The sequence below is a fragment of the Polistes fuscatus genome, unplaced genomic scaffold, assembly GCF_010416935.1.
Source record: "Polistes fuscatus isolate 324 unplaced genomic scaffold, CU_Pfus_HIC Scaffold5, whole genome shotgun sequence".
Taxonomy (NCBI): Eukaryota; Metazoa; Arthropoda; class Insecta; order Hymenoptera; family Vespidae; genus Polistes; species Polistes fuscatus.
The window spans coordinates 9,279,638-9,307,083 of record NW_025113129.1 but is presented as its reverse complement, the minus strand read 5'-3'; the positions used below and the strand labels follow the sequence as shown (position 1 = coordinate 9,307,083).

Here is a 27,446-nt window from a genome sequence, read left to right as displayed (position 1 = left end):
CTGCGACCTTGTCAATCATATTACACACGCTTAGTTAGATGGATGATTAGAAAAATAACTTCACGTTAGATCTTTCGATTACGTCACGGTAAAAAAAAGTAAGTAAGAAAGAAAAGAAAAGAAAAATAAATAGAAATGAATGTGGTAGGGTGAAGAGAAAATCACGAATAAGAATGGAAGGACTCTTTTGCTAAATTTGTAAGATAAATTTAGTGAGAGAGAGTTACGTTCAAAGTACTTACACTCTAATTTGTCTTCTGGTCTGCCTGCTTCCAAGAGAGAAAGGTAGCAAACGATATCTTTCAAGCTGACCTTAACTGAATGGACATCTATCGTACTTTGCTTTCTAACAAGATGTCTCATCTCTGCAAAAGAAGAAAACACACAAAATCGAAAAGGATAAATCGTTTATAAGAAATTCGTTTTAACTTATAATAATAACGGATATAACCTTGAGAAATAATTTTTTTTATTTTTCCAAGAACAAAAATGCATGAATTTTTTACCCGTTTTTTTTTATTATACTCGTATTTTTATTAGATCGTTGAATTTCAAAACACGTTCGAGGATCATCGGAAAAATTGTATCGTTTCGAGGACAGATTACTATATTTATCTGTTCGTACAAGGTGTATATGTGTGTGTGTATATGTGTGATGTGTAATTTTGTGATTTTTTTTCTTTTGAAATCTTCAATATCTTTACATGTTGGAATGATATTTTTCAAGTACACATTTTAGATGACTCTCACTCTCTTCTCTGTCTCTCTGTCTGTCTGCCTGTCTCTCTCTCTCTCTGTAAGTGTTTATACATACACATGTATATACATTGTTCTTATTATAACTCGAAATAATATCTATTTCAGTCGATTCGTGACATAGCCGTTTGTATTTCTGTAGCTTTCGAAAAGAACGAAACATTTATTCTTACGTTGAACTTAGTTTGCTGCCAAATCGGTTCATCTCATATTGTTATCTTTTATTTTTAATACTATATACATACACATTAAGATTTGAAAAAAAAAAAAAAAAAAAATAAAAAAATAAAAAAAAAAAAACGAAGAATCTTCGTATATCGAAGACAAATGAAGCTCTTAATCGTTGAATAATTTTTTGTTTCATTCTTTATTGTATTGTACTTGCAATATTTAATACTATTTGTTAATAAATTAATTTATATTAAAAATTTTTTTTTTATTTTTTTTTTTTTGAAAAAGTTAAACTCGTGAGAGAATAAATTTCTTCTTAGTGGTGGTCGTGATCGATCCTTAGATTCGGAATATTTATTTTTGAAAATTCGCGATGCTAATAGCGTAGATGATTTCGTACGGCGACGATTTAAGCTAAAAATAATTTTTCGTCAGACCTAGTCTGTGCTAACGGGACTCTTATGTCTGTCAAATGCTATACTTCCGTAATTTTATTAAGTAATATTTCAATCCACAATAAGATAGAAAGAAATAGAGAAAGAGAGAGAGAGAGAGAGAGTGTGTGAAAGTACAGTAAAATACATAAAATAATTCGACATTAAATTCGAATTTTGATGTTCAAAATTTACGAACCTTCTTTCAGCAAATAGCCAGGTACATTTTGCAATCCTATCAAAAATTTCCTTTTGAGAACCATATTGTTCAACTTTTCACCATAAAACAACACCACAATTTTCAACAATCAATTTAAATACATAAACAATCCTCTGTAATTAAAATTTCACGATTGTCTGGCAAAACATTTTTGCAATATAATATTTCTAACATCATAATTTATGTTATTGTACGTAATTAAGACAAAAAATAAAAAAGATTAAACAAAAAAATACGCTGGTAGACTAACGACAAAAAATTATTAACGAGACGATAATTAAGAAAAAATTTTATTAGGATAAAATTTTGAGATCGTTCTATTTTTTTTTTTTTTTTTAATTTTTTTTTCTTTCCCCCAAAGAGAAATGGCTAAATAATTTTATTTAACAGTTATAACAAAGGCAACACGATATGATACGCGATTAAATGAACTAACGCGAAAGTAGCAACAATGGCAGCTGTAACAACAACGACAATAGTAGAATAACAGTAGGATTCCGGTAACACTTGTTGCTTCTAGTGCACCTCGAGAATTACTGAGCGTGGCGAAAGCTCGGTCAGGATACAACAAGCAAGGTTTCGAGGCAAACGACGTCATTTATATCGAATGACACCGTACGCGTAGGAGCTATTTCGAGGAGTCCGCCAGAGGCGTGTGAAAACGTCTTTGATACACACACGTAAACACGCAGAAACGTACACGCAACACATGCATTCAATTGCAATCAATTAAGAGATTAATTTCTTTTTTTTTAAATGGTCAATTTTTACATCCACGCCAAATGAAAATTTGTCACGCTACTAATTTCAAGGGGACGACCGGTTATATTTAAATAAATTATTTTCAATGTTAATTAAAATTCTCTAGATGATCTCACCTCCTGAAAAAGATCAATTAATTTTTTTTTTTTTCGTATCTATCGAAATAAAATTTATACGGTTCGGGGACTGTTGTTGGAAACTTTTACACGCGTATTCACTGGAGAGCTGATTTAATAACAGATCATTGGTATGATTAATTATTTTTGTTAATAAATTTTATGAGTACTACGATCAAATTTGTTACATTTCTATCACGTTTGATTATTATCAAACGAATAATTTCCAAGTTCATAAGGAATAAACTGTTAAATATGAAATCATTCGTGATTTGTTTATTCAAGGAAACGCGGAAATAAACTCTAGACAAGTTCGCGTGAAGGGTATTCCTAAAATGTCGTGACATTTTGTAAAGATCAACCCGTTTGTGTACATAAGGTTGGTAAAAGCGAAAATTAGAAATAGACATTTCTATTTCCTGTATTTTCACGTGAAAGATAAATGTATATATAGATATATACATATATATTTATATCGGAAAAAAATCAATTCGAACTTCAATCGGCCACTATTGCGAAAGACTTTGATGAACATCTGGATTCTATAATTCACAAACATACTACTCTTTTATAATTATATTCTTACTACAGGAGAGACCTTGCGAAAAAATAATCGATAAAAGTATAAAATCACGTAAGATAAGTTAAAATTGTTCGATTTTGTTATACATTAGGATAATACCTAAATATAGTAATATTCTAAATAACACATTTTAGAAATGGTCAGAGGATAAAACAAACCAAAAATTCGAAACACGTGTCCCATTTGTTTTCTAAATTATAGCCAATTTTGTGTACAAATAATTCGGTATAGTTTATCTTCATAGACAATACTCGAAATGGTTATTCCCCCCCCCTCCGCGGGTTTGTATTCAAGCTTACAGTTCGTTGCATCATCGAATTTCGCAGTCCTTTCGAAATTCCAAATACGCGTCGAATTCGTCGACAGCTTTCTCGTACACGTCCTCGAAGTTCTTCGATCTTTGGTAATGGGTGTCGAATACGCAATAGTTTTCAAAATGAGTCCAGAAATCAAAATCAAATTATGCGTTTGTAACTTTCCAATACACTGCAAATAGAAAATAATGGAATACTTCTAGTAAGAGAATCGAATTAATTTTATGAATTAAATTTAAATAACAAAACATGTGGGTATCAATAAGAATAAGAAATATCGACAAGACCTAGAGCATCGTTTAGAAATACGAATCGAGAATGATCATTTCTCGTACATCTTCTAAGAAGATAAATTATCGTAAATCATTGGAACATAAAAGTTGTTATATGTATTTTTCAAAATGCACACTTTAGTGGTAATTTATTATTCCTTATGATGATAGTTTACTATTTCCCTAGATAAAACAAATAAAATACTATATTTCTCTGATTTATGTTCTCAAAGTAAAAAAGCGCACATTCGTTAAAAACATTTCGTATCTCTTTACTCTTACAAATGCAATCCCTTACGATATACATAAATATATATTATCGTATTTTAACGATTTTTCTTATCCTGAAAAAAAAGAAAAGAATCAAATTGTATGCGTTCCTATATCGATAAACATTATTTTGTTTTTTTTTTCTTATATTACTTTTCTATTAAATTAGTCATACGAAATTTGTTTGTAAATCGTAAATAATTCGTATAATAAAAATGCAATAAAAATAACAACATTTATACGATGAAATGAAATGAATGATTAACGAAGGGGGACAGCAGGTGATGGGGTTGACATATTACTCATAGAAATGATTTTGTTAGAGTTAATTTAAAATGAAAATAAATCTCCTCGATATCGAGTATGTGTGTGTATAAGAAAATCGATCGATTAAAATATCTAAACGAACGGTTGTAATATCGGCGTAAATGTATCGAGAATATATCCAATGGTGGTTATGGAAAGGGGGAATCGAGTTTTATGGAGCCAAGCCATTTATTTTACGAGGGCGTATTGTTTGGCGAAACCTTCGCGTTACGATTTTATCGTCAGTGGCTCCGTTCTAAACGTAATGAGCTACACTTACGAGCTGAATCTTGGATCATAAATTGACTAACGACCATTCCAATTCTTCTTCTACCTTTACAAGAAAATAAACTCTTACAATCATCTTTGAACTTGATACATTTAAAGGATTTTTACACCACCTTCTTGCTACTCGGCAGAAAATATCGTAAAAAGAAAAATTGTTCATTCTTTTTTTAATGCAACTTTCAAGCAGCGTCAGCCCCTCCTCCCTCCACCCCACATCTCTCAGACATCACCACCCTTGACCCCGTGGCGTAGCGCGGGTGAGTTATGCTACTTGAAAAGTTTCATCAAAAGTTTTTAGATATTAGTGATATTTATTAAAGTTTAGAAGAAATTTTCTAATAATTTATTTTAATAACAGATATTCGGATTAACAAACAAAAAGAAATAACTTAAAAATGAAAAAAAGAAAGGAAAACAATTTGAGACGTACGATTGTTTTTTTTTTAAGCCAGGAGTCAAAACAATTATATTATTTATTTTTTACTATACCATACACAGTGGAGTTTATTAAAAAAGAATTAATTGACACAATTGTATGACCCTATTTTTTGCGTAAGAATTTGAAAGTTTAAATATATTAAAAGGAATTTCTAAAACACAAACTTTCTTTAAACATAAGATCGATAGAAATTCGAAACGAACGTAAGAGAATGAGAAAAAGGAAACGGATATTGCTAGATGTAATCGATATATCGTCGAATTATTGTATTTCTAAGTTTGGTATGCTATATACACGTATATCGTAATGGGAAACCATCAGTGGAAAACCAATGTCGAGAATCATTCGCTAGGAAGACTATGGTCAATGTTGAAATCGATGGTATTGTACATTCTCTCTCTTTCTCTCTCTTTTCCTCTCTCTCTCTCTCTCCCTAATTCTCTCTCATTCTATTCCGTTTCTGTCTTCCCCGTTTTCTATTCATCGTATTTCTATCTTATTCCTACCTTCCAATTTTCCGTTGTTGACGAGAAGCGAATTGTTCGATTTCCTGGACGAATTTCGCGACATTTGGCTGTGACTTGGGCTGCTGTCGGTGCTTTTCTTTTCAAGAACGTCGTGGCAACTGTAGGATGTCCTTGTTACCGTCAACATTGGATGTACGCTTCCTGTAACGTAACGTCAAGTTAAACATCAAATCGATAGGAAGATTTCTTTTCGAATAGAAATTCTTTCTTTAGTGTAAGTCTTCGATAAAAATGTTACGGAAGACTTTGACGTAAGTGTAATCGAAGTGAACCGAAAAAAAGGGAGAAAGAAGAGTAAGAGAGAGAGAGAGAGGGAGATAGAGAGAGAGAGATAAACGTATCCAAACAAAGTCACCCTTATCTTAACTTCAATCGACGATATATCATCATCGACAAAGTTTAAATAAAAGACAATTTTTTTTGATCCAACAGGTAAGAAATTAAATCTTTGACAAACCATACTTCTCATTTGTTTCAACACGATTAAAAAATAATATTCAATTACTAATTGTACGAAATATTTATATTTTGTTTCTTTTCTAAATAAATTTATACAATGATAATGGCGAGAGACATTGTGTTATATGAGTGTGTATAGTTTTACGGGGTACGTATAATAATCTGATACGTTATATAAAACTAACTTTCTGTTATATTGATTTACAAAGTTGTAACCATGAACAGAGATTTTTCTTTTATTTGGTGAAAATTAGATTATATATACGAACACGTCAGAAAATTTTATATAAATATATATATATATATTATTTTGAAATTGTTCCAACCATAACGTAAGATATATGAAAGATAAAATACGAAACATATATATCGTATTCTTACAACGGTTAAATAATATATATATATATATATATATATATAATTTTAAAGAAAGAAATTTTATTTCGAAAGATTTCCCTCGAGACGAGATATAAAGAGAAATGAAGACAACAAAAATAAAATGAAAAATATACCAAAAGTATTGAACATTGAAAAGATATTAACGAGATCGGCAACGTTCGAGTGCTGCTGATCTTCGTAAGGAATAACAATCAAATTCCAGGATACTGATCATTGTCGAGAAAAACGATGAAAGAAGGGAAGCATAAAAAGAAGATAAAAAAGAAAACAAAAAAAAAGAAAAAAGGAGGAAAATTGAAAACGTCGTCGACTCTCAATACGATAATACCTGACATCATTGTTATTTTTCCCGTTGACCTATTTTAAGAGGATGGGTAAAGAATGGGTTGAAATACTACTTCTAGTACCGGTGTTAGTGGTGTTAGTGGCAATACTAGTGTTGGTGGTGGTGATGCTGATGGTAGGGTAAGATCGAAGGATTTCCCTTGTCCTAAACGAAAATACGACAACGCCTCCTGACATTTAAAGCTTGAGAGGAAAACCGTAGTAGCTTCCTATTCTACTATCTGTTTTCTTTCTTTTTTTTTTTGTTTTCTTTCCTTTCTTAATCGTTAGAAGAGTTTCTCCTATTTTATTAACCCCATCACTTCTATCGCTCGCATTTCCCTTACAATCAGATTTCCAATTTATCCGTTATATCTTTCCATTCTAATTTGTAGTCTTTTCTCTTTCTTTTTCTTTTTTATTTTATTATTTATTTTTTTTGGAGAACTTTTATGCGTACTGATTGTTGCTACGTGTATCTAATTATTTATTTTTTTGTCCTTATAAATTACAAACAATGTTGAATAATATAAATATATTTGGAAAATATTTCTTACGACAAATTTCTTTATTCAAATGCGATTAATAATCATTTTGTTTCTTATACAAAATAAAATAACGAACGAATTAAGAAATTGGTATTGATCAACGTATAGAAAAAAAAATATAATCGAATATAAAGGAACTAAAAAAGGAAAATAATATCACACCTTTTATTTTGATACAAGTACGCACGCGGAAAACGAAAATGAAAATACAAATTTTTATCCTTAGAGTATTATCCTAGCTACTCGTCCTCAGCGTAATGTCAAAGTAGATATCTACTTTGAAAGGTAGAAAATCGAAGGAAGAAGAAATGCGACATAGAAATTCATAGAATTACCAGTTCGTGTTCTTGACGAGGCTTCGCTCTCGGTTCTGTGGTGTCCCAGAGCTTGCAGCTTTTCCGTAAGTCCATGAATTTTGTCGACCAATGAGGAACTACCAACGTGGCTATCAGTGCTTGTTCCTCCTGGTAATCCGGTGCTGTTCACGTTACTGCTCGAAGTTGTGTGAGAAGTAATCGCTGCGCATGCAGTCGTTGACGACAGCACAGCCATTTCCTAAAAAAAAAATCAAAATAATAATACTACTGCTAAAAATAAAAATAAATATACTTGTACTTGTATTTATTTGGTCAGTATTTTAAAACAAAACGTTTCCTTCAATATTTTGTAATATATATATTTTATAATATCGCGATATATATACAGGAATATATTTTTGATATACATAAAAAATAATTTGTTAGTATATTAAATAAAATAGGTCAGTATTAAATATTGTGACTCTATTAAGGTATTATATTATTTATTATATTGAATACTGATTAAAAACATATTTCGAAATATTTATTCAATAAATAGCACTCCTCTCTCATACTCCACTTAAAAATATAATATTTCACTTTTTTTTTCTTATACTCGTTAACCAATATATTATCTTTATATTTTATTTATGTTTCTTGTGTTGTTTCCGTGTTCTTTTCTTTCTTTTGATTTTTCTTGGTCAAGAATAACCCACCATTGATCCAACTCAGATCCGATTTATACGATTTTAAAAATCAGAAGGGTCGTACTTAGGAAAAATCCCCTTCGATTTCCTTTTTCCGTTCGAATAAATTTTCTCCTACAACCCTATTTATCTCTTACCCCTCTTTTCTGTTTTTTTTCCTTTCTTTCTTTCTTTTCCTTTTTTTTTTCCCTATCATAAAGTCTTCCGACATGTGGATACGATACGTAATCCAAATTCAATCCGTTCATCGAACCAGAAAAAACCCTTTAATCTTTTTAATTTACGCGAGTACGAAAGAAAATCTCGACGGACGTTTTGTCGATCGTTCACGTTTTGACGGATTAAATTCAAAAAATTTTACAATCAAAGAATATCATTTTCCTTTATCGATTTTCGTTCATTCATTCATTCATTCATTTTCAATATTAATTGAAAATATTTCGAAAGATTGAATTTGGGATTAAAATAGTAAAAACTTTTCATACAAAGCATGGGATTACTTATTTATCCGTATATACAAGTTATAGTTGTTTCATGACTTACCTTAAAGGCTTTGCCATCGACAACACGGGGATCCTTTTTAACAAACGAGAGAAAAAGGTGACGCGACAGCTCATCGGGTGTCGCGACTTCGAGGTAGGTGTCCAGAAATTTTCTAAAACCATCGTAGTCGATGTCCTGTAAACAAAAACACGTTCCTATATGAAAAACAAATTGTAAATAAACAAACAAACCAAAAATATTCTTCGATATATAAATACGAATAATAATAAAAAGAAAAAAAAGAAACAAAAAAACATAATTCATTACATACACACTTTAATGCATTTTAGTATTTTTTGTTTGTTTTTTTTTTGTTAAATACAATCAATCATATATGAGAAAAAGATTGTTAGTCAAAGATATATTATATACCTAATTAATCTATCTCTTGAAAAACTTTCTCTTGCGAATAAATTCTACTTAATTGCTATATTTTCAAAAACCCTCTCCTCTTAATCATACCAAATAAACTTTTAAATTCCGCCTAACGATGCGTATAATGAATCAATGCAAAAAAAAAAAAAAAGAGAGAGAGATGATCTTTCACTCTTAACGCATAAATGTTCTCGGGTTTATGATTAAACAAAAAAGAGGGGAAAAAAAGGAGGAAAAAAAGAAAGAAGAGAAATACGAGTCGATCGTTCCAATAATTGATCATTTGCGATTGCAATCGACGGTTGTACATTAAAACTGCCAGCAAGAACCGTCTCTTCTCCTCCTTCTCCTCCCCCTCCTCATCGTCGTCGTCGTCGTCGTCGTCATTCTCGTAGTCGTTCTGTGCTAATCGATCGATGGTGTTTCATGCAATTAACTGTGTTTACCCAAAGCCATTCGTCGAATTGCTGGTTGTACCGTTATACGCTCGAAATACGTTTTCGACGAGTTCACAATACATACCTCCCACCTCCCATCGCCACCCTCTCCCACTTTCCCCATCATTCGTTAGAGATGGAAAATCTACCTTAATTCCTTTATTATCATCGAGAGACAGTTTCGGCCATCGTGAATTGGAATTACTAAACGAAACGGATTAGGAACTCTTGAAATGAGAAAGAGAGAGAGATAGATAGATAGATAGAGAGAGAGAGAGAGAGAGAATGACGTTTCGAATATCCAGTTTTTAGGTCAAGTATATAGCCGTGAGATATCCATGATGTTCTCAAAACACGACACTGTGACTGATTTAAGTGTTTCCTCGAAAGAAACATGGCATTTTGTGGGAGGGGGATGGAGGAGGAGTAGGATAAAAGAAAGATAGATAAAGAAAAGAAAAGTTAATTAAAAGAATTGAGTAAAGAGAAATTTTCATTTACAAAGTAATCCTGAAAAAATATGACTACTTTGTGTTTACCAGACGATTTTCTTTCTCTACTTCTTTCTCCTCCTTCTCCTACCATTACAAGGAATCTTCAAGGACAAGAAATAAAAAAAAAAAAAGAAGAAGAGAAAAAAATTTGGTTGTATTTCGTACCAACAAAAAATCCTGGCTTGGGAGGAAAAAACTCGAGTACAAGGAAACTACGCGAAGACATTTTTATATAATGATTACGATTTTTTCTTTTTTTTTTTCTTTACGAATTAAAAACAAAAATAATGAAAGAGGATGCAAGGAAGATAGACGCGAACAAATCTTATATAACACAAAGTAGAATTTAATAGAAATAAAATAAGAAAGAGAGAATGAGAGAGATCATCTCGAAACCTGTTGATCGAGACATTAATAAGTTTCAATTTAATATACAATAATTATTATCCATGAAATTCGATAAACTCGTATTACGCAAGACCGACCACTTAGAAGGACAAACGTTTCTTCCCAATTTTATTATAATATATGCATCGTATACGTCCTAAAATGTATTTTTAATATCTGATCGAGATAATCGTTTTGAAAGCTTTTAAAAGCTTTTTCAAACTCATTTAATATCAAATCGGGAGTTTACCATGGTTCAACGATTTCTATACTATATACATATACAACAATTACGAATAAAGGCTATTTATCTACTCTTTTTATAATCATATCAATATTTTTAATAATAAAAATAATAGAAAAACGTGATACAAATATTTGCAGAAAAATTCTTCGTCTGACTATATAAAGTTTGTACTACTTAAAAACGTCCAATACTTATCCCATCAATATTTTGACATTTTATTTAAACAACGTACGATCCTCAACAAAGCATAACTAATGAATATTCGCAAATATTAACAAATAAAATAATCCAATAAATAATAATCAATTTAAATTCCGTTTGAGATTCGATCGAAGAAATATTGTTTTACATTGAAAAAAGGGGAAAAAAAAGAGAATTTCTCCGAAGTACGAAGACAAAAAAGAAATTGAAAAAAACCGAAACTCGGGAGCAAAAAAAAAGTAGAAAGGGGTGGAGAGGTGGGGTGGTAGTAACCGAGAGACAATCCAGTTTCGAGCTTTTCTCGAGCAAAGAGCTGCTCTCACTCTTATACCGTGTGACATTTATCGACGCCACTCTTCAAGGACGGAGGGCGTCGCCTTCTTCCTCCTTTTTCTCCATTAAACTTGCGCTCTTAGCGATAAACTCTCGGCCTCCTCGGTGTCGAGGCTGGACTACGCTTACAAAGCGAAAGGGCGCGGTTTCTGTAAAGGACGATAAAAAAAAAGAGAAGGAAAGAAAAAAAAAATAAAAGAAAAAGAGAGAGAGAGAGAGAGAAAGGGAGGGTGAGTGTGTGAGAAAAAGATAGATAAGGGTGATAGTGAGAAAGAGGGAGGTGAATCGTAACGTGAAATCGATCGAACGTTGGTACATATACATATATACATATACATATATACATACATACATACATTTATATATATATATATATACTCGTAGTCTTCTCGTTCGGATGATCCTTCTCGTAAATGAAATCGTAACGGATCCAAAGCGATAAGTCGAAATGAAAGCTTTTGGGATACCCACTTGAGTAGATACTTCGTTTAATCCGTTCTCTACTTCTCGGATTCCTTTATTTTCTTTGGAAATTACGCAAATTTTCAGAATTGTAATTACTTTCTTTTCTTTTCTATTCTTTTCTTTTCTTTTCTTCTCATTTTATTTAATTTTTTACGTAGTTAAACGTGAAATTTGATTACCTTTAAAATGATATATTGCAAAAGGTTTAAGGAATATCAATTCAAATAACGATAGTTGGGATAGTCGAAGAAGCGTAGGATAAAATTTTCAAAATATTTGATTTATTTATTTTGTTTAAATTAAATGTTATTAAATAATCGATAATTATTGAATATTTCGTAAATAGATATAAATTATAGTTAAAATTTAACTTAATATTATATTTGTTAATGTAATACTCAGCGAATATTTCTCTTTCTCATTTTTAAGATATAAATTTAATTATAATACTTTATATGTAATGAAGCTATATGAATGTGTAACTTTAAAGTTACACGACGATGTTATGAAAAAATTCATTTCTACTTCTTTACGGAGAAAGAAAAAGAAGGGAATAAAAATATTTAATATAAGTAGTAACTGCTTCTAGAGATCGTGAGTATATTTCAAGAGAATGCCTGGCAAATACCTGCTCGTACTACTGCGAATTGTCTTTTAATGTAAGTAGTGCATGGTTATTGTCGCTGATAATAACAGTCATTGAGTCGAACTACTTACTGCGATGTAAGACTTCTTAGTCTCGACAACAACAAAAGTATGGTTAATTCGAAATGTCAACTAAATTACGCGCAATTACAAAAAAAAATACCCGCCAAAAAATATTCAATTCGAACGAAGATCGGAAGAATTTACATGGCATTTCTAAATTTACGAGAACCCATTTAAAAAGAATCTAAATAATAAAATACATAAAAGATTCACAAATTCTTTCTTATATATATACACACACACATACACACAACACGCGCACACGGCTATATCATACACATTCTTCCATAAGGTTGGATGTTACGTAAAAATAGTAGTAGTTTCAAGGTACATTGTCCAGCAGAAGCATGATAAAAGTAATTCTTTATGCGTTCTCGTATAAAACGCGTCTTATAAAAGATGTGGTTGGTTGGTTGATTGGATGTTGAAAAGGGAACGGCGATTCCCCAGTTTCTACTTTACGAGCTTTCCTTTCCAAGGTTTTGAGAATAGGCTAAGAAGGAATCGTATCTCGTGAGGTTACGTAACCCACGTGACATCAACTATTTTCTACGTTTACTCTTGTAGAAAATCTTGCCCAAGTATATCTATGTAACGAATAAAGAAAAAAAAAGAATAAGAATAAGAAGAAGAAGACAGAGATAGAAGAGAAAATATGGAACGAGGAGAAGAGAATGCGTGGTGGTGGGTGGTGGTGGAGAAATAGTTTCTCGTTCGAAGAAACGTTATTGTAAAATGGAGTATCATCGTTGATACCAGCTATAAGTACTAGAAAAAAGTAGAACGTCGTTTGTGTTAGCCGACGAAATGTCCGCATGAATGAGACAAGATACGGCCATTAAGCTTCGAAGTTACGTGCCAGAGGGAGGGTTGACGGAGAGGGGTGAATTCTAAAGGAGATAGAAATGAGCACGTTCTGAATGATGGTAACGTAAGGGGTTGCGCCATTCGTTCGTTCCTTGCCAGTGACATCAGACTTGATGCAAATGACGTCACCGGTCTGACGACGTCATAACCTACTACTTTCGGAGATATAATTTCTCCTTTTTATTTCTTTTCTTTTCTTTTCTTTTACTTTCTTTTTATCGACGAAATTTTTAAAAGGGAACAACTCACGTAGATTTAATAAAGGTCTCATCGTCTTTTATCTTTTTTTCTCTCTCTCTCTCTTTCTCGTAATTAAGGAATAAATAAATTGTTTACTTTTTTCTTTTATTTTTTTTTTTTTTTTTTTTTTTTTTTTAGATATTTACTTAAAGACTCACTTCGGGATTAGCGAAAGGTTTTAGTTTTTCCATGGGACTCGGATTTTTTACGCTATTGCAATATTCTTTAGTATGTTATTTATTAATTATCCTGTTAATTATTTTGCTCTTTTTTTATAACAATATTTTTTTTATTATAATCAAATTTATTATTAATTATTCATAATTTCCCTACAAAATTGTTTTATATTTCTACACGTAAAATTTATCATTAATTAACCCTTTTCTTTTATCCATAATCAGAATTTTTTTGTGACATCCTATTTCGTTTATTAAAAGAAGCAAACAAAAAACATATTTCTACGAGTCATCGTACGATCGTTAATTGTTTTTACTTTTCCGATCTTAATCACGATGAAAATAAAAAACAAAAGAGAGAAAAAAAGAAAGCAAATCAAATCAAATCAAAGCAAAGAAAAGAAAAGAAAAGAAAAAAACTCCGATAAGATTGATAAACGATATCTTCCTTACTTTACTATTTCTATTTTTTTTTTTCTTTCTTACGCTAGTAAGTACTTTATTTCGAAAAGTAGAAATCGATCTTATTTTTTTCTTTTTCCTTTTCTTTTTTCCCTTTCCTTCTTTCCTTCTTTCTGTCTATTAGATCTCGATGCTTCGGGTCAGCAGATGAAAAGCGAAAGAGAAGTTCTCTCTCGAGGATCACATCCTTCGAATTTCTATTGGAAAAAGACGATCCTAAGAAAGAGAAAGAAGAGGAGAACGGGCGGTGGGGGTTGGGAAAGGGCCAGGGGGAGAAGAAGCAGAGAGTGATGTAGCAGAGATAAGCGTAGGAAATTTTCACGTTCTCTCTCTCTCTCTCTCTCTCTCTTGTCGGAAGTTGAATCGACTTGAGTCCAGGGAAATCAAACCGATATTCACGGAAATGAGTCCGATCGTCCACTCTCGTACGAACCTTTTTCTTCTTCCTTTTTTCTTTTTTACTTTTCTTTTTTTCGTTTTTATATTTACAAACAGTCCTGTTCGAAATGATACGGATTATTCTAAACTGCGGATTAGAAGATTAAATTTAGGTATATCGGATTTATCAATCGAACGTTTCACGTTGATTTTATTTTTATTTGTTCATCATTTTCGAAGCTCCATTGATTTATCGTCGTATTTCTGCTTATTCTGATTATTCTTTATTTTTGGGAACCCTTTGTTTAATCCCTTAAATCAATATAGAATAATTTATCTCGAGGAAGGATGAAACGAACGAAACGTATATTTTTTGTTTTCCAGGATTATTTCCAAATAATTCTTATTATCCGATCGAATGAACTCTTAAATCTTATCTAGCGATGCAGCTAATAAATTATAATAAATATTAGAATAATAAAATAAGTAAAATTAAAAAAAAGAATATATATATATTTCTGATTTCAAAAGCAACATAATGTTATAAAAAGGATTAATAATTACGATACTTATATTCGATGATATTAAAATATTCTTTAGAATATTTCTCAGTCTCTCTTTCTGATATATTAAATTCTTTTTTTTTCTTTTTTTTTCTTTCATCATTCATGGATAAATATCGTTCTTATGATATAGAAAGAAAATATCGATCAGATAATCGCTAATCGCTGTTGAATTCCTCGTCGCGTTTTCGTTCATTTTAAATGCGGATTAAGTTTTATGCGCTTATATATATGTGTATATATATATTCCCGGACGTTAGCTTTTCCAGCTCGATTCTTTTTCCAATGCTGACGGAAAACCGATGGAACGGAGAGGAATGATGATGGTTTGTGAACGTATCGATGATTTAGGGTCATCGCTTTTAGACATTTCGCGATACGACGGTATGGATTCGATCGTAAATCGGGTCAATTGCTATTTTCGATCAATCCGAATGATTTCGGTTTAAATGAGAGTGAGTGAGAGAGAGAGAAAGAGAGACAATACTCGATGGGTTTCCATAATGACAAGATTCCATTCTGTTTGCAATTTTCATTAACTACTGCTGCATACATGTATTACTGTATACATATACATACTTTATTATTCTCAACTGTATTATAATGCTATACGAACTTTAATACTATAAATTATTCATAGACCATCGTTAGATCGGTTATTTGCTATCATTAAACTCCTACCAGTTAACTAACTTATGCTAGTATGAAATTATCGATGTTACAGTTACCGACATATAACGTATCCCATGTTGTACGACTAATTTCAATAGAGATAACTAATTAATTCATATTTCATCGTACTGATATTTCTAATTATTCTAATACATTTGCTTTTATTTATCTAACTAATTGAATAAACAGATTTTAATAATTGATACTCGATACGATTATATTTAAATTTATAAAATATTACCGTAGAGAAAATCTTATCAAATTTTCGATAATGCACTCTCGATTAATTGCATTGATAAATTGGATTGTTTAACAAATTCTAATAGAATAGTGCGAGATTTTGCAAGTGCATCTTTGCAACTCTATTTAAAATTTGAAACAAAATTAAAAAAGAATGTATTTTTAAAAACGAAGAAAATAAAAAAAAAACATTGTTTTAGCACGTACAAATAATATTGCAATTGTAACTTTTTTATTTTTCTTTATTTTTTTTGTTCCCAATGTGACCTTTATAATTTGATTTTCATTCATTTTTACATACATTTCTTTGTCTCCTTTTATACACCGATAAATAGAATCATCTTCAACGTTGATTGATTGATTAAAAAAAAAAAGAAAGTAAGAGAGAGAGAAAGAAAGAAGAAGTATATAAGATCAACTTACTAAGGTCAACGATATAGTCCAAGAATAGATCACCACATAGTCTTTCGTTGTTCTATGTGTGGTACGATGAGAAATATACTTAAGACTAAGCGAACAACCATCGGTGCTATACGGAAAGGGGTCTGAGAAAATGTACTGAGAAAAAGGGAATGAAAGAGAGGGTGATAGAAAGGGGTGAGGGGGTTGCTTGTATGGACGTAGAGTAGTGTCAACAATTTAGATACTAAAAATAGGTGAACGATAGTACGATTGTCCTGCTAGCTAGTCTGATCTACTATCATGAAGACCTTATAAAGGTCGGACCGGGGTGACTTCAATTAAAGCTCTTACGATAAGAATCCACACCCTGGTTAAACATAATAAGCTTTTTACCTTTACAACCTTCCTGCCTCTTTTTCTAACCTATTACACGATTTTTTTCCATACTTTTTTTTTTCTTCTTACGTTCAGGCTTTAAAAGTAATCAGGACGTAATATGAATTCGTTTTAGAGATATAATAAATTAATTGGGGAATTGAGATAATTAGTATGACGAGGTGTCTACTTTGTTTTAGGAGAGTTAATGCTGATCGATTAATAATTGTTTTTTAAGCGGTATGATTTGATTTTGAAGATATTGAAATGTATCTATCTTTTGTGGAGGATTTGGATACAAAACAAAAGGATAATTATAAGATAGTAGGGTTTGTTTCAGCGAGTTGATGAGGGTTAGAAAAAGGTCTTATTAAGGGAAGTTTTGTGGTGTGTTGGGATAGGGTTGTCTAAGTTTAATAGTCTCCCAAGGATATGTATAGTATTTATAATGATATTAAATAGTCATATAGTAAGTACGATAATAAATTACACAAAGTTATATTGTTTACGATTGAATGCAAATAATAATCGACTTATTAATGTTTTATAAAAATAATAATAAAAAAAAATTTGTTAAACAAGATATTTAAGAAAAAAACAATAACCTTGGGATGCAGAATAGTCATTCGAAATTTAAAAGCAGTCATTTGGTCCACTTGTAGAAACGTTTAGTGATAATCACAGTACTAGTGATAAAAATAGGGGAGAAAAAAAGAGGGTAACACGAAGCAGAACTAAACACTTTCTTTCTTTCCTATCCTCGTTTATATTCTTTCCACATTACTCTACTCATTTTTACCCTTTTATTTACAAAATAAAACTCAACGATCTCGTTAAAGATCAAGTCGAAATAAAAAATAAAGAAAGAAAGAACGAAAGAAAGAATAAAAAGACTAAAAAAAAAAGTACGGATGGGAGTTAGGGGGTTGGATCGAAAAAAGAAAAGAAAACATTCTTACACTTAGTTAAATTTATCAAAGTAAAATACAAGTAGTATTCCCTCGTTTGCACCCAAAGCGATACGAAAGTAGAATATTAAATTCTCGATTGTACTTTAACGAATGAAAAGTCTCAAAAGATGAGAGACAAAGTCAAGTAGTAGATATATTTATATTCGTATCTCCATCACTCTCCCTACCTCAAATTCTTTTTCTTTATCTTCTTTTACTTTCTCATCATTCTTTTCTTATTCCTCTTCAGGTATCTTTTTCTTATTTTTATTCATCGTCTAGAAAAGAATAGAAATTTTTCTGGTGTTCTTTCAACGATCAAGAAGACAGAAAAAAAAGCTGTGAGAATATTAGCCCTTCAAAGAAGCACTTTCCCAGAGAGAAGCTTCTTTTTTTTTCTTCGTTCGTTGTTGCAACACGAACGACGATTACGACGATCTTTCTTTTATTCAAAAGAGGGTAACGATAATTAACGAACATAAATATTCAAATGATAAGATCGTATCGTTTTACGTATTCTTACATATTAATTAATCTCTTTGATTCATTGAACGTGGTAATTGGTTTTCTTTAATTAAAATATATATAAATGATTCTTATTTTCTATTCTGGTTTGGTATTTTTTATTTAAATTAATTTATAATGAAATATTAATAATTAATATTAGCTTTTAGTCAATATTAAATGTGATCTGATATTAACATTTTTAAAATTTGATTGTTCATTACGAAATTGGCGTAATTTCTCATTTCTGATTAAAAACAAATTAAGAAAATACATTATTTTAAACGTGAAAATTTTGATGATAAATATTATGTGTTTTATCAATTTTTATATGTCGTTCCAATTATTTATACCGAGACAAAATATTCGTCAATATCGATTATTTATTTAACGTAATAATAAATAATAAAGTTTAAATAACAAAAGGATAAAGAAAATTGTACAGTTATACGATAGTGATTAATTACAAGAAAATCATTATTCCGATCATTCACTTTCCAAGAGGTTTCTCGTTAAAAGGAACATTTTAAGTAGTCACGTAAGCTCGTTTCTAATTCAGACGCACCTAAATATTCTAAGTGACTCGGCTAACTTGCAAAATTAATAGCAGTTATTATATTATTCTCTGACGTCTGCATATATAAATATATAATATATAAAAAGAAAAAAAAAATTCAAGCGGATGATCCTTAATAATAACAATAATAATAATATATAGAAAAAAAGATTTAAAAAAATCAATTACTCTTCTATTACTCGTATCAAAGGAAAATGTAATCAAACGTTAGATGAAAATCTATTATACGTTACTAGATCCCAGGTTAGCTTCAATCGAACTATATGATATCGTCTTAGCAATTCAAAGAATGTGTGTGTGAGAGAGAGAAAGAGAAGCTCTATTGTAAGCAGTAGGCGTATTTCTTGTTCACTGTGGTACGTCGAATGGAACGCTCTAAATCAACCCTTACAAAGACGAAGGTAGACACGGTTGGTACTTAGGAAAGGAGTAAGGGGAAACAGAGGGAAAGGGAAAGGGACAGGGAAAGACTAAATCTCCTAAACGTCAAATATCCTACAATAAGATATAAAAGGATAAATTTCACTGGAAAAGTGGATTACGAAATCAGCTACAGACACACACACACACACATACACAGACGAAGGAAGAAACATAATTTCCAAAATCAAATTTATTCGTATTTGATTAATATTTATATATCTACGCGAACAATATATTTATGATAACTTAAGTTTATATTTATCTATCGACAAGATAATGTTCATTAATCCGAGTAATAATTATCCCAAGCCGATCTCTCTTTCGATGATATTACAATAAAATGCATTAAATAAACCGGGTTAATTTGTAGAGAAATCAGAAATTGGATATGGCTCGTTAATCTGTCATAATACGTTGCAGCTGTTGGAATTAATGAAAACAAACACGGAGACTGACGATAAATCTTAAGAAATATTTTCACGCTCGATAATACACCATCGCGTTTCTACTAAAGCAAGGAAGGAAAAAAGAAAAAAAGAAAGAAAGAAAGAAAGATAGATAGAAAGAAAAAGAAATAAATAAAGAAAGAAAGAAAGAAAGAAAGAGAAAAATTCAAACGGGCTTACATAATATCCTCGAATTTTCCACCTGACGCTGTGACTCCAGGAACGTAACATATATCATTGAGAAGGCACGAACTTGCAAAAAAATCCTTTAATAACTCAGGACGTCCATAAATTTTCGTACAACCCAGCTTTTCCTTCGGGCAAAGCTTTTCCTCTCCCACGCTCATCCCTCCTCTCAACTTCATCCTCTACCTCTACCTCTACCTCAACCTCAACCTCAACCTCAACCTCAAACTCCACCTCCTTTGTCTTTTTATATATTTTCTCTTTTTATTTTTATCGCGATCATATAACCCTTTTTTCTTTCACACATTATATTAGTGCATCACGCAACTATCGCACATTACGCATCGGATGTACCATTACGGTGGGCGTAATAAAAAAAAAAAGCATCGAAGTTACAATCTTTAGGGAGTTGAAAGAAAATAATTGGTTATAATGTTAACGAACAGCTGACTCAGTGTGGCAGTTAGGAACGCAGTGCGTCATATTTAAAATGACGCACTGCGAGTTTCGTGCACTTTGTGATACACGACAGGGATTATATATCATCTAAATATACAGGAGGTCGGCCGATGCTCTGGGAATAGCGTGCCTTCGATGTTTGTTTTTGCAATGACGACTATACCATCCTTTTATACTAACCCTTCCCCTCCCACAAGCCCCTCACACACATTACCTTTTTTTTTTTTTTACTTCTCTCATATTTAACATCCACCAATTACACTTCTTACAGGTTCCACCATATTTCTGTTTCATTTGTACGACTCGATGATTCAATGCACATTTGAATATCTGTGTATGTCTATGTGTGTGTGTGTGTGTGATAACTGGTCAACTGAAATTCGTTGAACAAACATACACGCTCGAGAACGACTATTTACAATTTTCGTTAGGCCAGCTGGTATAGAAGAGACATTAACAAATATTTGTTAGAAAATTTATATAAACGAATAGCAAATGCTTGAAACTTTCGATCGATACGAAAGATACTTCCTCTCAAGGAAAAAATCACAAGATTTGATATTATAACAAACATTTCTCCAATCATATTTCGAGCGATGCAATAATTACAATTTCGAAATGACGAAGATAATATTTAGGGTTCTTCTTCTTTCTCTATTTTTTTTTTCTTTTTTACAAATTTATTCATTTATGCGTTTATGTTTATTTTTTAATCATCTTGAGAATTGAGATAAGTTAGATAAGTTGTAAAGAATTTTCTTACTTCTTTAGATTGGGTTCCATACGAAATAGGATTTTATGCATTTACTGCCACTACCACCACTACTACGAAAAATGTTTTAAGAACGAAAGATATGAGCGTAGGACTACGAAACAAGCTCATCTTCTTGAATGAAATAATATCGGCGTGTTCCTTTATGTAACACGTATTTTTTACATACACACACAAAAATAAAACTATTTTTTATTTTATTTCTTTAACAAATATTTTCTCATCACGTTTTCCTTTTATTTGTATCTTTCTCCCAACGTTTGCGTCACGTAGTAACGCTTCTTACAAATACAAATATGTACGTATATTATTTTTTACGGTTCATTGTTAGATCTGTTCTATTGAATATGTAAAAGTATTGATTGGTTTAAAACTCACAAGCCACGGTGGGTCGTAGCATTGACTGTGATAATTAAATTCGTTTCACGGAATTATAGAAAATATTATCTCGTGTAAACCTCTTACCACGGTGATAAACAAGACAGGAGTAGCATTACCCTTGCGTAAACACGTTGTTCGTCGACTTACTTCGGTAAACAAACGTCCACCTATATATATATACTTGCATTTAGGATATATATATACACACAAGTTATAAATATAAAACCATACAAGGATCTAAGAAGGAAGGAAACAAAAAAAAATAAAAAGATAAAAATAAAAATGACATTTATAAATCCTCTTCCTTCCTCATATAAAATTATTATTTCCTCGAAGAACTAACAAAATAATAATAATTATAAAATCATAAAATATAGCGTTGCAAAAACAATTTGATCGTACTAATAAAGAAATCATAATGAACGTAATTTAAATAATTAACTCAGATTTCGGAGTTGGCTAAATACCCAATTAACAAATGATTCTTTTTCATTCACGATAATAATAATAATAAAAAAAAAAATATTGTTTTTATATATTGGTATTTTATTATTACGTAAAAATCAAGTCTATTAAAATAAATATTTATCTCTCTATATATATTTTTTAATATATCATTCTTTTTAATATTTACTATTTATTACCTAACATCATATTTTATAATGTTATATTAAAAAGAAAAATGTTTATTTTAAAAAAAAAATAATTCAAATTAAGACACGAGTTAAACGTCAATGATAATAATCCGATGTCAAAGATGAATAGGGGGCTAATTGTAAGTTAATGTATTATACTACATAAAAAAAGATAACATTTACAAAAAGAGAAAGAGAGAGAAAGGGGAAAGGAAGATTCGGTGTTCACATGACGTCATTGTACAGATGCGAGGCAGCTGCAGTCACGTTTGCGAGTGCACCGACCTCGACTGTAACATATCAGGAAATACACACACAAGCATACACGAATGCATATATGCATTTATACGTGTATATACATATACTTTGAGAAAATGTATTAGTGCCGAACTACGAATGGTGTGACGTCACTACTTTTCCTTCTCTCTCATTCTCTTCATTCTCTCTCTCTCTCTCTCTCTCTTTCTCTCTGGTTATAGCACACCGGGTGTTCTCTCGCGTTCCCATGGAAACCGTGACGTCATTGTACTCCTCTCTCGTCATTGATGTTTCCTACGGAATCTCGCGCAAGGATGATGTTAGAAAAGCTTCGTTGAAATAAAGAAAAGTAAAAGAGAGAGAGAGAGAGAGAGAGAGAGAGAGAGAGAGAGATCAAATAAGAAACAAAATTTAATTGCTGAAAATGTTAACAGTTCGAATAAGAATTTATTATCCTTAATAAAAAAAATCATCAAATAGAAAGAGAAAGAAAAAGAGAAAGAAAGAGAGAGAGAGAGAGAGAGCGTAAGAGATAGTTATAAATAATTACTAATTAGTATCGAAAAAAAAAAAACAATCCTAAAGATAAATTTTTTCAATCCATTTTTCGTTACCTCAACTTAAGGAATAAATATAATAGAAAATCTAAGAACAAAAATAAAAATACGAACGATTAGTTCTTATAATAAAGAAAGGGTTGCGTTAAGTTTTAAGGGTAATATAAAGAAATAATTTGAAAAAATAGAAAGGAAAAAATAAAATTCTAACTTTACTATTATCTTCTTAAATTTGAACCCTTCAGAATTCAAAAGTAACTTAAAGAAAAATAGCTTGATTATTATTTTCTTTTTCTTTTTTTTTTTTTTATTTTTTACATTTGAACTCTTTCGATACCAAACCGAATTTTACGAAACTTAAGATCGTTTGTTTTGTTTAATTATTTTTAAATCAAGAACCTATTCAGAACACATATAAAATAAATAGAAAAATATTAGAAAAGATTTGAGGAAAGAACGTAAGTGATTTTCTCTTATGATTGACCAATCAATCGATTTCAAGCTTTTCTTTTCTTTTCTTTTTCTTTTTCTCATGAAAAAGTCTTCTCATTGGTACACAACCATAGTAATAGGGATTAGGTTAGCTCGGATTACGGATTCGGACTTAGTTGCTTTAATTACTTCTTTTCTGTCTTTTCTTTCATTCTTTCTTTTTTTCTTTCTTTCTTTCTTTCTTTCTTTCTTCCTTTCCTTTTTCTCTTCTTGTTATTTTTTTCAATTTCCTATCAAAGAAGCTAATAAGAAAATTATCGATTGATCTTCATATTTTTATTCGAGTTAAGAAGGGACACTCGCGATCATGCCAAGAAGATATACTAAAAAAGCTCGTTATTATAATTTCTTAACTTTTCTTTTTCTTTTCTTCCTTGATTTCAGAAAAGAAAGAGAGAGAGAGAGAGAGAGAGGGAGAGAGAGAAAAAGAGAGACAGACAGAAGAGATTTCCGAGAATTTCTCCAAATGTCTCGAATTACGTGGTTCCTTGCTTTAAAATAAAGTGGGTTTCATTGAAAAGCTGAAATGCTTAAAGTTTTAAGATCCGTTTCTTTACAACTCCATCCTTGTCTCTTTCTCTCTTTTTCTTTCTCTCTTTCTTTTTCTCTTTCTTTCTTTCTTTCTTTCGTTCTATCGCAAAATAAAAGACACTTAATCCTTTAGCCATTCGCAGGAATTTATTTATCGAAAGGTGCATTTTCCCAGGTTTCTGTCTCCATAAGGATCATATCTTTCAATTTCTTTACTACTCGCAAATAATAATAATTAAAGAAGAACAAATAAGTGTAATAATTTAGTATTATTTATTAAAAATTAATATCAGAAAAAAAACTGTTATTATATATGTAAATTTGTTTATATTTATATTTTATTTGACATGAGAAATATTTATCTTTATTTTTTTTTAAAAACGCTAATATGTTTTGTTATTTATATAGACTTTTCATTTTTATAAAAATTAAGAAAAAAAAGAATATATATGAATTTAAATACACGAAATAAATGAATTCTTTTAAAGTTTTGAGATAGTGGTTGAGCATAGAGTATCTAAGAATATAAAGTACAGTCCTGGCTGTACTGTATATTCTTATATAGTTTATTCCCTTGTATGAAAAGCTCGTTAGTCGGTAACTTTGATTTCGTAATTATTATCATAAAATATTATCCTGATGATTTCAAATTATTCCAATAGCGTATTTTAATATCATTTGTTTGTTTTTTACGAGTAAATCCTAAAACGATATCAAAGAAAATCATTCGAGTTTTAAGATCAGAGATATGCAGAGGATAGTAAACAATAATCGTTTATGAGTTTGTGAAATCTACATTTATAAAGAATATATTACACTATTACATATATATGTTTATATATATTAGGTTTATTTCTCATTTATCGCTGTTATATAGCGCAATCTTTTTATTGGTTAACCTTAATGGATTCAGTAGCGACGTAAAGTGGTTTACGAGATTGGCCTTCCAGTAGCTAAGCTTCAAGCAAAGTTACGACTAAATTAAGATTAACACTAGAATATAAAGCAAGAAAGAAAAAGACGTTTCGTTTCTCTTCACAGTATACGTGTCACCTACCTTTTTACCAAAATTCCTTCCATAAACGAAAAACAAAAATCAAATTAAAAGAAAAAAACAAAAATTACGCGCTTTTATTCGTTCAACCAGTATTTCATAAAATAATTGACTTAACATATTTCGTTAAATATAAATAACGATTTGTTAATATGTGTTAAAATAGAGGTGGAAGGATTGTCGTTGTGTCAGAGTTACAAAGTAAAAGAAAAATTCAATCAAACGAAAAAGGGTTTTTTATAATATTTTCTCGTGAAATGAAATTCGTCCTTAAAAGTAAAAAGAGAGAGAGAGAGAGAAAAAAGAAAAAAGAAAAAAGAAAGAAAAAAGAAAGAAAACAAATAAAGGAATAGCGATTTTCTCACGTGTTCGACACAGTTGCAACCAGTAAAATACAACGTCAGGCTTTCCAAGAAAATACCAGTATATCTTGCTACGAATTCGTTGTTATTCGTGCCAAGTAAGAAGATTCGTGAGGTGCCATCAAACTCTAATATATTCAACACTTTATTTATTTATCTTACAATCTAACATATTATTACATCCTCCTCGATTATTCGATTTACATCTTTATTCTTCGATTTTTTTTTTGGTTACCTTCGAAGTATTAATAGTATTTCGCAAACATTTTACATTTTCCCCGGTCATGTTATCCGGTAAGATAATCATTTTGGTGATTGGTATGATAAAAAAAGAAACAAAATGAAAATGAAATTCCGTCAAAAAAAAAACGTAAGTAAAAAAAATTATTACGATCATTTTTCTGTTCATCCACTTTATGAATCAAAGAAAGAAGGAAACGAAAAAAGAGGAAAAGAGAGTTTATTTTTTCCTTTTTTGTTTTTTAACGTTTTATCCTTGTACAATCGAGTTTCAGTCTAATTTTTCTGGTGGAACTTCAATGAAGCGAATACTTGCCTCGTTTTCGTTCTTTCGTTCTTTCGTTCATTCGTTTTCATTCGCATCAATGCTCCTATGTTCGTCATTCTCTTTCTTTATCTTTTTTTTTTAATGGTTGGGAAGGGAGAGGTGGAAGAACTCCAAAAACGTCGAGTTAAAGCTTTGTTCACGATGATGGATGAAACGCAGCACTAGCAAGAGAGAAAGACGGTTTTTCGAAAAAGATTGTAACATGTGTGTGTATGCGTGTGTGTTTATGTTTGTATATACATTTACATGGATATGGAAGAAGTGACGACTTTCCACGGGCTTTCAACGCTTTTTACATAAGTTGAGAAACGCGTTGAAAACATTTCGATACACTTTGCGCGTACAAAACATGAATAAAAGCTTTCATCATCGACTAAGTAATTTTTGTAACAGTATGTATTTAAATATAAAATTAACCAAGAAAAAAAAATATATATATGATAATAATATGTACGAACAATTATACTAATTATTAAAATTGTATTTGTATTTTTTAAAAGGTAAAACAAATTATCTCGAGAACCAAAATGGTAATATTATATGGAAATAATTAGAAAAATTAGAAGAATTTTTGAAATGACAAATTTTGGAGAATGAAAATTGTTAATAATTTATAACATCTACTATATATAATATACACTCGATCAGTGTAAAATGCACGATTTATCTGTTACCTTTGTAATTATGGTACGTATTCGTGTTAAAACTTTATATTTCGCACGCATGCATAGTACATATATATGTAAATATATAGGTATGCATACTTGTACATCAAAGCAAAACTACTTCGAGACTTTCTACAGAACATTGAATGTCGTTCAATCGTGATAACAGCGGAAACGAGATAAAAATAATGAGCATCTAGTTACGTTCCTTTATCGTAATTATTTTTTTTCTCTCCAAGTTTTAAAAGACTTGTTCTATTTTCACTTGGGATTCCAATTAACTTACACAAAAGAACAAAATTATTTAACATATAAATATTCCTTCTGACAGTAGAAATTATTTACCGTTTTTTAACAGCAATAAATCATTCCCTTTGTACTTATTAATCAAATATCATTCCTACAATTATTAATGAGAAAAATATAAAAGTTAAAATTAGAAAGATAAATGATATTTTCAATATAAATAATTTACTTGTATCAAATACAAAAAAAAAAGCAATCCTTTACTTATACACTAACAATAAATAAAGTATAACAAATTAAAAAAAAAAAAATGTTCAATCTTACAGATATAAATAATCGACACATTTCAAATGCACGAAATAAATAATCCTTAACATTTAATATTTTGTCCATACCAAAAACAATACGAAAAAAATGTAGGGGGGGGAAACAAAATAAAAAATTTGATGATCTATTCTTTTTTTCAACCACCTAAATGCCACGAAAATACAAATACATTAATAATTTGTACAAATATTTGAGGAATTCATCGAAATTCTTTTTTTTCTCCTCGCTCCCTCTCTTTATCCTTTTATTTAGTTGTTTTCAGATCCTCTCCCTAGAATTCGGTAGGTCCCTCTC

At 30.5% G+C, this 27,446-nt stretch overlaps 1 protein-coding gene across 2 annotated transcripts in view; it reads right to left on the bottom strand.

Moving 5' to 3' along the window:
• Positions 1 to 27,446, bottom strand: part of LOC122522581 (diacylglycerol kinase 1) — an 81,580-nt gene that overhangs the window by 6,126 nt on the left and 48,008 nt on the right. The window contains exons 4-7 of one of the 2 annotated variants that reach the window (XM_043643778.1): positions 8,738 to 8,872; positions 7,524 to 7,743; positions 5,438 to 5,599; positions 243 to 365 (exon numbers count right to left, since the gene is read on the bottom strand). In XM_043643778.1, coding sequence (XP_043499713.1) covers positions 243 to 365; positions 5,438 to 5,599; positions 7,524 to 7,743; positions 8,738 to 8,872 — 640 coding nt within the window. The remainder of the gene's footprint in view (positions 1 to 242; positions 366 to 5,437; positions 5,600 to 7,523; positions 7,744 to 8,737; positions 8,873 to 27,446) is intronic. The other variant, XM_043643779.1, reaches the window with a different exon arrangement.